The sequence below is a fragment of the Hypanus sabinus genome, chromosome 12 (assembly GCF_030144855.1).
Source record: "Hypanus sabinus isolate sHypSab1 chromosome 12, sHypSab1.hap1, whole genome shotgun sequence".
NCBI lineage: Eukaryota > Metazoa > Chordata > Chondrichthyes > Myliobatiformes > Dasyatidae > Hypanus > Hypanus sabinus.
In genome coordinates, this window is record NC_082717.1 from 72,104,505 (window position 1) to 72,120,091 (window position 15,587).

General features: G+C 41.5%; 1 protein-coding gene across 1 annotated transcript in view; it reads right to left on the bottom strand.

Annotated features, from left to right (window-relative positions):
• The window catches only part of sptlc3 (serine palmitoyltransferase, long chain base subunit 3), a 146,706-nt gene that overhangs the window by 20,673 nt on the left and 110,446 nt on the right, over positions 1–15,587 (bottom strand). The window contains exon 7 of the mRNA XM_059986208.1: positions 902–1,007. Coding sequence (XP_059842191.1) covers positions 902–1,007 — 106 coding nt within the window. The remainder of the gene's footprint in view (positions 1–901; positions 1,008–15,587) is intronic.

Consider the following 15,587-nt stretch of genomic DNA (forward strand, 5'->3'; position numbering starts at 1 on the left):
AGATAAACCCGGTCTAACTCCCGCTGTGAGGTTCGAGGGTTTGTAGCCAATTATGTTCAAGAGGATCCCACAAAATCTGCACCAACATGTTTCAATCTGCCTCAGGTTCTTTGCTTAAAAGCTTAATTCTCAGCCAGGATATCAGGGTGAACTACCACCCACTTCTTTGTAGTAAGTCATGGGATATTTTTCTCCATTCGTGATATTTCATTGAAGTGCTTGGATCATGTCCTTGTTTCTCCAACGAGGGTCTCAAACTCACAACATTCGAACTGTAAACACGGTGCTCTGCTAACATATGCCATTACCTAGGTCACACTTGTCCCTCCTCCTGACCTGAGGGTCACTGTACAGCTCAGGTCATCAGTCCACAGAAAGAGTTTTAAAAAAATACTTAGGAGATCTGGTAATTTTAAATAAATCAATGGACTTCTACTTCATATTACCAGCATTTTCTGTTTATCCTTCAGAGAAAGTTGAGAGCTTAAATGCACTTTCAAAGATATGAACAGATAGAAACTGACAGAATGAATGGAGAGAGAAAAAAAAGGTAGGTAACAGAAAAATGAATGGGGAAATGGCTGTATTCATTCAGTTATTTTAATTAAAGATGAGGTGTCCTTTTTAAATATATTGCAGCCATAATAGTGATCACAACAGGATTAGAAACCCAAAGGCTTGATCTGAAAGGCATCTGTTAGTCAGCTGTTCAAAGGAGGAAAGAGAGAGATGGACGGAGGGTAAGAAGGAGTTTAGTACGCAGGTATGCTGATAGCATGGCAGCTAAAATCAGGGGTGCACAAGAGGTGAGACATGGACCAATGAGTATGTTTTGTAGTAATTCAAGACTGCAGGTTATGGAGAGCAAAGAGACTAATTGAAAACAAGTCCCATGCCCTACCTGTAAATTCCTTCCACTAGAATTAGGATTTTCTTCCAGGGCCTCCGCGTTCGGGGCTGCCCACTGATCACTGCATCTCGTAGCAGCTTCTCCAGGCTCTGCATATCTGTGGAACACACACACAAACTCAAAAAATGCCATGCATAAGTAGTTCTGGTGAGTTTCCAACTATATAAAAAAGGAAAAATTGCATCCAAAGGAAAAAATGCATTTTCATTACACTTTATTGTAGAATAACAAACAGGAATTGGAATTTGATATTAGTTTCCATATGGAGATTGGTTGATATACTTAGCGTATTACTATTTTCCCTCCAGTCTAATCCTGACACATACATGGGGACAACCAAAACAGAGGACTAGAAAGGAGATGTTAAGGAGGAGGACAGAGAACTTGAGAGGCAGAGCAGTTTAGGAAGAAATTTACCAGAGTTTAGAGTCTTAGCAACAGAAGTCACAGCACAAGTTACATTTGGGAACAATCACAAGGTCAAAATGGGAAGGGTGCAGGAATCTTATAGAGATGTATGGTGTGGAAAGATTACACACCATTTTAAAATGAATTTAAATTTTAGATTTTAAATTGAAGATTGTAATTTTAAAACTAGGAGGTCCCTAAACCAAGGAGTGAGGTTGAATCATAGAGTGGATGGTAAGAGCTGGGTCAAGGGTAGTGGAGTTTTGGAAGAGAGGGGAATCATGGATGGAGATCAGGGTTCTAGCAGTAATGAGCTGAGGTGGGGGCTGAACCTGATCATATTCCAGAGGTGGGAGTTAAGTTGTTTACCTCATCTGTGCTTAGTTCACTTGCCAAAGAGAGAGAGAAGGGAGATGGTGCTAATGGCCAAATTCATGTGCAAGTATTGACAAGAGGGTCAGTGCCCAAAATGCTCAGGTCTATATTAAATCATGATGACAGAGCTTCAGAAATTGATTAAAACAATTGAAGCTGGGCTTTGGGAAATTTGAGAAAAAGCACTTCTAGTATGTCACTTCCTCAGTACTGTACTGCAGTGCCAGCCTAGATTATGTACCCATTTGTCAGGATGCATCTTGAACACAAATTTCTAACTTAGAAACAAGTTCAGTACTTTGAACGCACACTACTAATCTTGCTGCTCACATACAAGCTATGCTGTAGAAACTACATACAAACTCGACTTGCTAAGCAAACTTGAAAACTGCCTTATAAAATAAAGATTATACATCTTAATTACTTACATCTCTATCAACTGAAATTTTAACCAGTTTTAAAAGGTAAGGAAATCTACATTGTGATATTAGCTCAAAATTGGAAGCAGTCATCTCATGTATATTCAAGATAAATCACGAGTGTTGGGGGTGGGGGAAGAGTCTTCATCCTCTGAGAAACCTGGGACCCACCAACTCATCTCTACTTGATTCAGGGAGCATGGTTGCATCATACTCCTAACCCTAGAGACACAGATACTCCCTGCCTATAGAGTGCCAACACCCAACAAGGTCAAGGACCATCATCCAAAAACAAACCCATTACCCCACATGATCTCACTTACTTCCAGCAACAGCAAGAAGGACCCTTCACAACACTAGAGAAGGGAAGAAGCCAGAGCTTTTCACCTAGTAGTAAGATTGGTGGCTGGGTTTGGTGGGGGTAGGGGGGACATAGCCAAAGATAAATGTTTCATTATTTCTAGCAAAGTCATGCACCCAACCTCAGCCACAGGGAAAGAAAAAGAGATGATCTATGACAGAGTGGAAGGCAGTCAATGACAAAAGCAGTGATGATACAAGGGAAAGTCATGTCAATGGAACATGTGAATAAATAAGGATGGGATAGAGGAGGTTTAACTGGGAATACCGATATCATTACACACAGCCAACATCCAAGAAAATGAGGGCTGTGTTTTGTAATAAGCCATCTTGGACAATAAAGTGATGTTCAAATTGTTACTTTACACCCTTCCAATGTAGGTCAAGGACCCAGATTTCATACTGGGAAGGGATGGAGAATCAAGCACTCAAGTAATGTACCAGTTTGTAGAGTCTGTGAATGTTGAGACACTGAGCTGGAAATCAAAGTTCAAACTAAATTTATTATCAAAGTGCATATATGTCACCATATATTTCCATACACGTCACCTGAGATTCATTTTCTTGTGGGCATACTCAATAAATCCATAATAGTAACCATAATAGAATCAATGAAAGAATGCACCAACTTGGGTGTTAACCAGTGTACAAAAGACAACAAACTGAAAATACAAAAATTAAGAAATGATGATAATAGTAATAATAATAAATAAATAAATAAATAAATAAATAGGTAATTGATAAATATCAAGTCTTTGAAAGAGAGTTCACAGATTGTTTAAACATTTCAGTGATGGGACAAGTGAAGTTATCCCCTTTGGTTCAAGAGTCTGATGGTTTAGAGGTAATAATTTTTCCTGAAGCGAATGGAGTGAGTCCTGAGGCTTCTGTACCCTCTTCCTGACGGCAGTAGTGAGAACAGAGCATAGGTGGTGGGCGTCCCTTATGATTAATGCTGCTTTCCTGCAACAATGCTCTGTGGATATGTGCTCAACGTGGGGAGGGCTTTACCCGTGATGGCAATATCCACTTCTCTTTCTCAAACCCCAATTTCCATTAATATTTATATTTTACTCGACCTGTTGCTGGTTCGATTCTTGAGCTGGAAACTTCTCTGAAGCAACTCCAGAGCCAGTCCTGGTGCAGTTGTTCCATTTGGCCTATACCATGTTCCAGGTTCCCAATTATATTACCGTAATCATCTTTCTCAGCGAAGTCTTAAGGGCAGAGTCTTAAGGAACAATGTAAATAAGGTGCTCCCTGGGGTTGATGGAGTGTAGTCTGACAATCTCCTGTTGGAAGGTGCGTGACACAGGGAAGCCATGCAAGTAACTGATATCCAAGCATCACACACAAAAAATGCTGGAGGAACTCAGCAGGCTGGGCAGCATCTATGGAAAAGAGTAAACAGTCAACGTTTTGGGCTGAGACCCTTCCTCAGGACTGGACTTGTGGCACTGCTTTGAATGCAGGCACAGAAGGAACAGGATTAAGAATCTTACAGGGCAGCAAGAAGGCATTCGGCCTTCGTGACTCCTGGCACCGTCTTCTTTATGATGGGATTTATCCAAAATCAGCTAATTAAGCCAAACTGAAATTATAAAAGTATCTGGGAAAAATAGCAGTAACCATAATGTTCTGCATGGTTGCAAACCCTTATTTTAAAAGATTAAGCAATTTTTTTCTTTGCAGTGGGCCATCAGACTTCCTCACATGGTGGTGAAAGCGTAACTGAATATTTTCAAGTTGAGTTAGAAAGTTTTGCGATAAGATTTCTGTGGGCAGACTGGAATGCGGTGTTGAATGTAAATCGGGTTACAACCCGTTTTACAAAATGGAAGGACAGCTCTAAGGAGCGTAAAGAGTTGTAGAATCAGAGCACTACAGCACAACAGGCCCATCTGGCCTGTGCTGAACTGCTATTCTGCCTAGTTCCATTGACCCACACCTGGACCATATCCCTCCACATCCCTCACATACATGTACTTATCCAAATTTCTGCTAAATGTTGGAAATTGAACCCTCATCCACCAATTCTGCTGGCAGCCTGTTCCACACTCCCTTCGGGTCCCCATTAAATATTTCACCTCTCACCCTTAAACTTTCACCTCTAGCTTTAGCCTTTTCCAACCTCGGTGGAAAAAAAAGCCTACTTGCATGAACCCTGTGCTCCAGGGAATAAAACCCTAACCTATCCAAACTTTCCCGACAACTCAGGTCTTCATACTTGACCACGTCTTTGTAAATTTTCTTTGTACCCTTTCATTTTTATGGAAAACTTTCCTGTAGGTCGGTGACCAGAACCTGGTGACAATAATTCAGGATGCCATGAACTTGTGAAAGGAATTTAACCATACTAGTGAAAACTGAGGGGTTTTGTTTTCCCTCTCTCGGAACGAGCAAACAAAGTCTTTCACAACAGTACTTTGGAAAAATAGGACGGGGGAAAATTCAATAGTAAACAGGACGGCTGGAAATTGTAATCTCAATAGGCACTCTGGGTAGTAGTGCAATAAATTCAATGTTACAATTAATGACCTTTCATCTGAACCAGAAATTGTTAGAGATGTAACAAATTGTGATCAAGTACAGAGGGGAGGGAACAGGTGGGGACTGAAAAGGAGCCGTGGTTGAGTGGGAGGGTAAGCACAAAAGACCATAAGACATTGGAACAGAATTAATCAATTCGGCTTATTGAGTCTGCTCTGCCATGTGATCATAGCTGATCAATTATCCCCCTCAAACCCCATCCACCTGCCCCCTCTCCGTAACCTTTAACCTCCTTAGTAATGAAGAAACTGTCAAGCTCTGCTTTAAATATACCCAGTGACTTGGCCCCCCAGCCATCGGTGGCAATGAATTCTGTAGATTGGAAACTCCTCCCTGTCTCTGTTCCAAAGCGAATGCTTTTGATCAGGTTGAAGTTGAGATCGGCTAAATGCGAGGAAGGTGGAAGAACCGCATGTCGAAAACAGGGTACCTTCGAGATAAGTAAACTAAACGAGCTGGAAATGGATGCCGGAGGACCAGAATCTGCTCCTGAAAATGAACAGGAGCCACGTCCTCAGTGTGAAACCGCTGGAACCTGATGGTGGGTCTGAAAGGATCTCTGGCTGCAGCCACTTGTCAGCAGGAGGCAGACTCTGCCTTCTCTTCACACTGAAATCTCTTCAGTTAGACATAGACATGACTAAACACATTTGCACTTAGTCCACATTTGAAGAAAATCTGATTCGACTGTTTTCTCCCCCCCCCCCCCCAAAGAAGGACTGGAAGAGTGGATTATATACACCAGCTTTCTTCCCCTCCACCACACAGTCAGAAAACAGATCCTCACCCTGTGTGACTTAAGGATTCCTATGCTCCGTGAGCCAGTATGGCTCAGCTGGTAACACTCTTGTCCCTTTGCTCCTCATTTAGGTTACACTTTTAGCATCTCCAAAATCCACAACCTCTGCCAAGTTGCAGAAGGGAAACAGGCACAAGAGACCAGCACTGGCAGGTTCCTCTCAGAAATGCACTGCTGACTTGCAGGCAAGACAGTGATACTTAATTGCTCCTGGGCTCACACCCTAGAACACGCAGCCCAACAGTACTGTGGGAATAGCTTTACCAAAAGGACTGACATAGTTCACAATAATGGCTCACCACCATCTTCCTAGGATCTTCACCAGAAGGACTGAAGTAATTAGGTAATTATTACCCTGTAGCCATCAGACTCCTTAGGATGCTCTTCATTAACTACAGCTCTGCATTCCCTCAATGAGTACCAAGACCTAGGCATCAACAGCTTCTTGTGTAACTGGATCCTTGCTTTCCTCACTTGCAGGCCCTGGTCAGTTTGGATTGGCAGCATCATTTCCTCCACAGTCACCATCAGCACAGTTGCACCACAAGGCTATGTGCTTAGCCCCCAGCCCCGCTCTACTCGCTTTATTCTTATGACTGTGAGGCTAAACATAGCTTCCACTGTCACTGGCCAAATCAATGATGGTGACAAATGAGCATACAGGAGGGAGACCGAAAATTGGGCTGAGTGGTGTCACAACAACAGCCTCTCACTCAATGCCAGCAAAACCAAAGAGCCGATTGTTGACCTCAGGATGAGGAAACAGAAGTCCACGAGACAATTCTCATCGGGGGATCACAGGTGAAGAAAGTTAGCAACTTTAAATTCCTTGGTGCTATCTACTGTGATTGCCCATCAGAAAATTAATCTCAGGATTGTGTATGGTGACATATATGTACTTCGATAATAAGAACATAAGAAATAGGAACAGGAGTAGGCTACCTGGTCTGTCGAGCCTGCTCTACCATCAATAAGATCATGGCTGATCTAACCATGGTTCATCTCCACCTACTTGCCTTCTCCACACAACCCTTTGGCCTTCACAAGAGTAACTGGGGATATGCAATAGATGCTGACCTAGCTAGTGGCATACAAATCTCAGAAATGAATAAGAATCCTTCTCTCACTTTCTACTTCGTACATTTATCTCTGGTTTCCAGTTAGATCGATAGCATCTAACTGCTTCTGCAGAAAGGGCTGTATTTGTAATCTACATAATTTCCAAGGACCACTCGCAAGACAGAAGCATTTTACTAACTGCACAGAATCAAATATTAATATTCTGAGCCATGTTTTACTGGCACCCTTGCAGTTCCACTAACAGTCTTCTTGTTGCTTTGCTCTCCAAGCTATGGATCTCCTTTCCACCTTCATCTCCACACTTGTTTCTGAATCTGCATACAGACTTGGATTGGGGCTCAGGCCCTTAAAATCAGACTGGCCCGGTATGATTCCTGACCAAAAGCCCAGGGTAAAGAAATATATCCAAAATTCTCCAAAGGACTTATTAAAGTCTAAAGTTCATGGCAAGGCTCAGCATGGATGAAGAAATGCCGTTTCCTTCTTAATCCAGAAAACAGCTTTTCACTTTGGGTATATTTGAGGCTACAATCTTTTGGAACTAAGGAAATAAGGCATTCTGGGATAAGGTTAGAAAAGTGGAATTGTGCTAGTTCATCTATCGTCTTATTGTACAGTCGAGCTGTCTCAACAGGCCCCAACCCCTTTTCTGCTCCTTTCATATCACCAAGCCTGGAAGAGCAGGATGAGCCTAGATTCAGACACCTCTTCTGTGTTGTTCTTCAACACAGCAGGTGGTGTCCTTGGTTGCAGAAAGGGACTCGTTCCACACCCACAGATTACTGCCAGGTCAACAAAACACTCCTTTTCTCCTCTAGGGTATCTGAATTCCAAATACAGTGAGATCTATAAATGTCTCACCCTATTCATTAAATAGCTTACTGTTGCAATCACCTAACCATCCCACTTACAACTAGTTCTGCTGCATTCCTATTTGCTATAATGACTGAACTTGGCAACCTTTCTTGGCCATGTGATATTTTGCATACTATTGCTCACAATTTCAAAGGGAATCTCAGAATTTGTATATGGTGACATGTACGTACTTTGATAATAAATTTACTTTGAACTTTGAAAGCAAGAGTTCTTCCAGTTGTGGGGTTGGGCAAGATTGTACATTAGGAAGGACAGTGTCACTAGATATTAAGCTAGTATAGATTGCAAGTTTGAGAGTGGTGCACGAATAGGACCTGGTCTGAGAAAGAACATAAGAATTTCTGTTTTAGAGAAGTTGAAAGAGAGAGAAAGACAGAGCACTGGAATAACAGAACTTAGAATTTCAAAGAGCCTGTTATTGGAAAAAGTACTGTACAATGAGGTGGAAACCTTGTACTTAGCCACACAGTTATAAGTATACAGTGAGTAAAGCAGGGGTTTAAGCACCTGTGCTAATGAAGATGTTGTTGTCGATCCGAATGGACTGGGGCCTGCAAGTGAGAAAACTGATGATCCAATTGCTTGGGGCCAAGGTCTTGAAGCTTATTGATTAGTTTTGAGGGGATGATGGTATTGTATACTGAGCTATAGTTGATAAAGAGCATCCTGATGTATGCATCTTTGCTGTCCAGATGTTCCAGGGTTGAGTAAAGAGCCAATGAGATGGCATCTGCTGTGGACCTGTTGCTCGAGTAGGAGCGGATCCAAGTCGCTTTCAGGCAGGAGTTGATATGTTTCATCACCGGTGTCTCAAAATATTTCATCGCCGTGGATGTTAGTGCCAACTGGATGATAGTCATTGAGGCAGGTTATCACACTCTTCTTAGGCACTGGTATAATTGAAGCCTGTTTGAAGCAGGTGGGTACCTCAGACTGCCGAGCAGAGAGGTTAAAGATCTCAGTGAACTCTTCAGCCAGATGATTAGCACAGGATTTTAGTACTTCGCCAGTTACCCTGTACCGGCTGGATGCTTTTCATGATTTCCTCCAATTCGGGCATTTATCGAGCACATTCTTTCATGTGTTTCAATGAAGGACTTCACAATGACTCACAGATGTGTTTCTGAACTTGCACGTATTCAGGCCCTGACAGAGTAACAACAATTTGTCAACTGAAGTTGGGGTGATCTTGGCTCTGGACATGAACATTGAATGGTTTACTGTAGACTAACTACACACCAACAGGGAGCCAGTTGGGAAATGGTGTGCAGTACCAACTTCCCCTCCATGGACTCTGTCTACAACTCACACTGCCTCAGTAAAGTAGCATAATCAAAGATTCCACCCACCTAGGACATTCTCTCGTCTCCATCCATTGGGCAGACGATAAATGTCTGAAAGTATATACTCACTGATTCAAGGACAACTTGTATTCTGCTATTATAAGACTACTGAATGATTCCCTGGTATGCTCAGATGGACTCTTGACCTCACAATTTACAATGTTGTGACCTTGCGCTTTATTGTCTACCACACTGCACTTTCTCTGTGGCCGTTACACTTTATTCTGCATTCTGTTACTGTTTTACTTTGTACTACCTTATGGCATGGTTACGGTGTGCAGACAGAATGGAAGACAAGCTTTTCACTGGCAATAATAAACAAAATCCAATTTTAATGAATGTGAAGAGGATTGGTTTGATGGCATATTCTGGCTTGGTTCTAGTCCTCACTGCAACTGGACCGACCACCACTTCTGTGTGCAAGTGTTGATTGTTACACAAGTAAAACATGGTGTATAAAGATTACAGATGCAGCATTACTGCGTGGCACAGAAATTGTACTGTGGTGGAGAGGAGGGCTCTACAACAGGTAGTTAAAGCTGCCCAACGTACCACTGACTCCAGCCTACCTACCCTCAAGGACGTATGTACAGAAAGGTGTTGGAAAAGTGCCAGCAATATCACGAAGGATCCTACCTACCCTGCTCATGGGCTGTTTGTCCCATCAGAAAGGAGGCTATGCAGCATCCACACTATTGGACCACCAGACTCAAAAATAGTTATTACCCCAAAACTGTCCAACTGATCAACACCTCCACCCATTACCCCACCCCACATTTCATATGCCCCGGTTCTACACATAAGAGTTTCTGTTGCCAAGAGTCACTTTGTCAATTTATCAGTCACCTTTTGTTCAGATCCTCCTGCACTGAGAAACTTTATACAGACTATGTGCAGCATATAAACTAATCTAAAGTATATGTGGCCATACTCAACAGTAACTTGTACATTGTGCGCACACACACACACACACAAAAGGTTCAAAGGTACAATTTAATCTCAGAGAAATGTATACAATATACATCCTGAAATGTGAAAAGTCACAAATTAAAAAAACCAATGGTGGTCACACAGGCCACTAGGTTTTTACACTGACACGAGGAGCAACAAGAAACTACATGTGTGTTTTCAGACCGGTCCTAGCTTAGAGGATTTCAGGTATTCTGGATAATCAGTAGATAAGAAAATACAACACGAAAGCTGCGAAAATTAATAAAATAATTCCCAAAATTCCTGAAATAATAATCTAACAAAGTTCATGTAATTTATCAATGTAATTCGAGAGAAATAAATAAAATGTTTTAAAATATATTAAAATGACAATAAAGGGAGGATGAGGCAACCTTGGGTGACAAGGGAAGTCAGAGAAGCATAAAAGCAAAAATGAGGACGTATAATATAAATTAGTGGGAAGTAGAGGATTGGGGAGCTTTTAAAAACCAATGAGAGGCAACTGAAACAAAAACGAGAGTAAAGATAAAATATGAAGGTAAGCTAGCCAAAACTATCAAAGAGAATACCAAATGTTTTTTTCAGATGTACAGTATAAAGAGTAGAAGAGAGACAAGAGTGCATATTAGACCACTGGTAAATGGCGTCGAAGAGTTAGTCATGGCGGACAAAGAAATGGCAGGCAAACTTAAGAAGTAATTGTGTCAGTCTTCACTGTGAAGACACTAGTAGTAAGCTAGAAATTCCAGTGTGTCAGGCGACAGAAGTGAATGCAGTTGCTACGACTGAGAAAGGTGCTCATGAAGTTGAAAGGTCTGAAGGTAGATAGATCACCTGGACCAGGACTACACCTCAGGCTTCTGGAAAAAGGTATCTGAAGAAATTGTGAAGGCATTAGTAATGATATTTCAATAACTACTAAATTCTGGAATGGTTCCAAAGGACTGGAAAATTGCAAATGCCACTCCACTCTTTAAGATGGGAGAGAGGCAGACTAAAGGAAATTATAGGCTAGTTAGCCTGACATCGGAAGACATTGGAGTTCATTGTTAAACATGAAGTTTCAGGGTAAATGAAGGTGCATGATAAAGTAGGCCAAAAGCGCATGGCTGTAGTGACAGAAGGAATAAAGGTGTAGACCAGGGGTTGGCAACCTTTTTGCCTCTGTGAGCCGGATCGCTTATTAATGAGAAGATGGTGGGCAAGATAAATGCCATAAAAAACTTGAAATATGGGAATTATCCATTTAAATACTGTTCACCTAGTTATGTACTGCCTCACATTAATGAATAACGCATGCTAGAAAATCATTTGTGCTTAAGGTTGCATACCCCTGGTGTAGACCATTTTCTAAATGGGGAAAAAAATTCAAAAATCAGAGGTGCAAAGGACCTGGGAGTCCTTGTGCATGTTGGAAGGCAAATGCAATGTTCGCATTCATTTCAAGAGGACTAGAATGTAAGAACAAAGATGTGATGCTGATACTTTATCAGTTCAAAGTACATTAAACAATCTTGAGATTCATTTCTTAACAGGTAGTCACGAAACAAAGAAACCTAAAATCAACCCCCATATATATGAATAAAGACAGTCTAAAACCCAATGTACAGAGAATAAAATAACCTATAAACAAGACCATCCAACACCCAATGTGCAATGAAAAAAACATCATGCAAACCCTAACCGTAAGCAAATAGTGTTTCTGAACTGAAGTATGTAAGAGTGCCATAGTTCAGCGTAGAGCCAAGCAAACATTGTGGAGCAGCAATCTTAATTGCCCCATAGCTCGCCTCAGGCCTGACACCTAGACCTTTCTGACACCTTTAACTTTTTGATCTGGCCCGAAGCTTAATTCTCCATCTGAACATTAGATGTTGCTGATTCAAGTAGCGATCTGAATAGACCTATACGTCGCCTCAGGCCTCAACAGCCTGACCTTTTCAATCTGGCCCAGTGCTTAAATCTCCAACTGAACAAAAGGTTCTGCCGCTTGGACACACTGAACTTTGCTGCTTTGATTTGGCCTGAAAATCTCCATTCGCATGTTGTGCTTAGTCGCATCTGGGGCCTGTACCTCGCGGCTTCTGTTCGGCCTGCGCCCACTGACAGGCCTGCCACTTCGCCTTGCCTTGGTTCTGCAACATTGAATTGCCTCCAAGTCCAAAGAGAAGTTACAAACTAATACTTGCAATGATCGCTTGCCAGAAAAAGTGTGGTTAACAAAGCATTTAGATGCTTTTTTTGTTTCATTATCCACTAGTGAGAAGTTGCAGTGGTTCACCTGCACCATTTTTAACCAGCAGTTTAAGGCATTAGTCAGATCACCCTTGGGGTATTGTGAGCAGTTTTGGGCCCCTTATCTAAGAAAAGATGTGCTGGCACTAGACAGCATCCAGAGATTCATGAGATTGATTCTGGTAATGAAAGGGTTAACATACGTGGAGCATTTGATGGCTTTGGCCTTTACTCACTGGAGTTTAGAAAAAGGAGGGAGGGATCTCATTGAAGCATTTCAAATATTGAAAGGTCTAGATAGAGTGGATTTGGAGAGGATGTTTTCTATAGTGGGCGAGTCTAGGACCAGAGGGCACAGCCTCAGAATGGAAAGATGTCCATTTGGAATGGAGATAAGAAGGAATTTCTTTAGCCAGGGGGTGGTGAATCTGTGGAATTCATGGCTGTGGACTGCTGTAAAGGCTAAGTCCCTGAATGTATTTGAAGCAGAGCTTGATAGATTCTTGGTCAGGACTTCAAAGGTTATAGGGAGAAGGCAGAAGAATGGGGTTGAGAGGGGCAATAAATCAGCCATGAGCAGAGTCGATGGTCTGAGTGACCTAATTCTGCTCCTATGTCTTCTGGACAATGCATCTAATATGTAGTTCAAGCAAGTCATACGGCCTAATTACAAAATAATCCCCTGATAATCCAGAGAATTTGCTGCTGGGCAGATAGCTTAATACCCCAATACACATTTAATTCACTCTTTTTAATATTTATTATGTAGCATTATAATCAGCGTTCCAGTGAAGTAGGTAAGTTCAGAGAGAGTGCAGAAACCTGGACCCCTGTAAATGGAAAAGGGAGTGGGAATCTGGGCCTCAGTGAGCTATATGCCAAACCATTTGGACTTCAGAATAGTTGTGATCACCGGAGTTTGACTGTATTCTGTTCTGTTCACTCTGTACTCTGCTATGTTAATTTTCCACCTGATTCCCTGTTTCCATCTTATTCACATCAGCTTTTCAGCATTGTTCCATTTTCCTTTGCACACTCACCTCACTTCTTTACTAAAGCATCTACACTCGTGTGTTTCACACTACTTCTTACAGATACCAGTTCTACAATATAGACAGTTTCTGTGTAAATACATATTTCATTTCTGGGGCTATTCTTTGTTATCTTGTAGTTTTGACTGCTGGTTTCTGAAGGCAAAAGCACTCTCTATAGATTTATTCTGTCTAACCCATTCTAAAATTGCAGCCAGTTGCATTCCTTCTCTGCATTGCCTTCTTCTAGCAAAGAACTAGAATTTCTAAAGCGACTTAAGCGAAGTTCTTAAGCGACTAGAAATGCTTTGTTGATTACTAGGTTCAACACTTAACATGAACCAGTGTATTAGCTGAAGTGGCCCTTGTAAGCACACACAAGGGAAGTTCCTGGTTCAATCCCATTTCTGTGCCAAGTCAGTTATCATTAGCCAAGATACTAACAGGAATATCCATTGGATACCAATTGTCCAGAGATCCATGTTACATCTTTCTCTAATTTCGCAGCACCCTCCCCTTCTGCCCTCCCCAGGCTCATCAATAAAACAAAAATCAATTAATGTACGATCAGTGAATGGACAGCTGATGGTCAAGAATAGGCTGAAGAGCCTGTTTCTGATCTCTCTCTCTCTCTCACTCATACAATATATATTATTTTACCTTATTCCACCCACCTCCTGCTGCATTAATCCTATTCACACTAAACTGCTGGCTATTCAATCTTCACAAGACAGCAACATTTTTAAAGTACTGTTGCCTCTCCTTCATAAATTATTTTCTTCAGCCACCTGAACCAGTCTCTTTGTCTGTGGCGTAACACCAATTTTTGCTCCATAGCACTCCTGTGAAATGACTTGAAACTTTCCACTGCATTAAAAGCATGCTATCAATTCCAGTTATTGTTGTTCTTGATTGATGGCAGAGTTACTGAGCCCGATCATCACACCTGAGTAACTTACTGCTGCTCCTAAACAGAGTTCATGACATTGTATATACAGTACTAGTGTAACTACATGGCAACGTTTCAGAGTTACGTATGGGTGAGGACATTCAACCCACTGCTCAAACATTTCCAACACAAGTATAATGGCTGCAACTTGCCATCCCTGGTCCAACACCTGACATATCCTGACAGCCCCCCCAGCTAGCAATTCCCTGACTGAGCATCGACAGTTACATGACGAGCTCTCACAAGCAATGATAAATCCAGTACTGTATGAAAACTTCATCAAAAAATGAGTTTTTCAACTATTCAGGCAACACTTGCTTCCTCAATTTGCTTTATTATTAAGGAATGAGAAAATGAGAAGACCCACAGGGTTAAACAAACAAGTTTAGTTTAATTGATTGGTTCTAGGAAACTGAACATCTAACGGCATTGCCAAACAGATTTGGGAATTTGAACTTTATTTTAGTTGTCAAAAGTTAACTACACACAACCTTCAAAACTGTCTAAGTGTCTGATCTACATGTATTGCCAATATGAAACTAACCCTCTCTTTGTCTCGTGTTATGAAGGAAAGAGGAATGCAGTAGAAGCCTCCTGTTCTGTTTTCTTCAAAAAACAAGGATGTGACTATTTTTAAGTTGCCTATCATGTAAACTAAGGACTTGTAGTTTGAATTTTCCACTGCCTTTCCTCCAGAGTTGGAGATCCTGACAGGGTCAGATCCTCAGGTTTGCCTTCTGTCACTCATTGGGTCAAGTGCACCAAAAACATTGCACAGCCTGGAGTGCGAGAGTGGAGATTCCAGCTCCCAGCACTGCAGTGCAGCACCTTTTAGAACTGAGAGGGTGATTGGCAATCTTGGTGTTTAACCTAGATCTCTGCTTAGCTGCCTATCTCCTGAAACAGACATGGAACACAGACTGGCACGGAACAGTTGGCTTCTTCCCATGTTCCTACTCCCAAACAACTCCGTAAGTTTGGAATAGGCACAGTTCAAGTTTCCTCAATGGAATATGGAAATAAACAAAAAAGTTGAGTTTTTAATTTTCAAGCTCCAACATACAATAGAAACAGGTCTTTTCTGGATGTGCACTGGGGGAAGAGTAAGGCATGAAAGAAGCAACAAACTGGGTTTGACGATAAGTGGAAAGTTCTGAAGAAGTATCATTGCTATGAAATTTTAATTGTGCTTCTCAGTTCGCAGATTTTGTTTGATCTATTGAATATTTCCAGCGTTTTTTGTTTATACTTTGAGGAAATAAATTGTAAAGTGGTGATATACTGTCTATCAACAATATTCT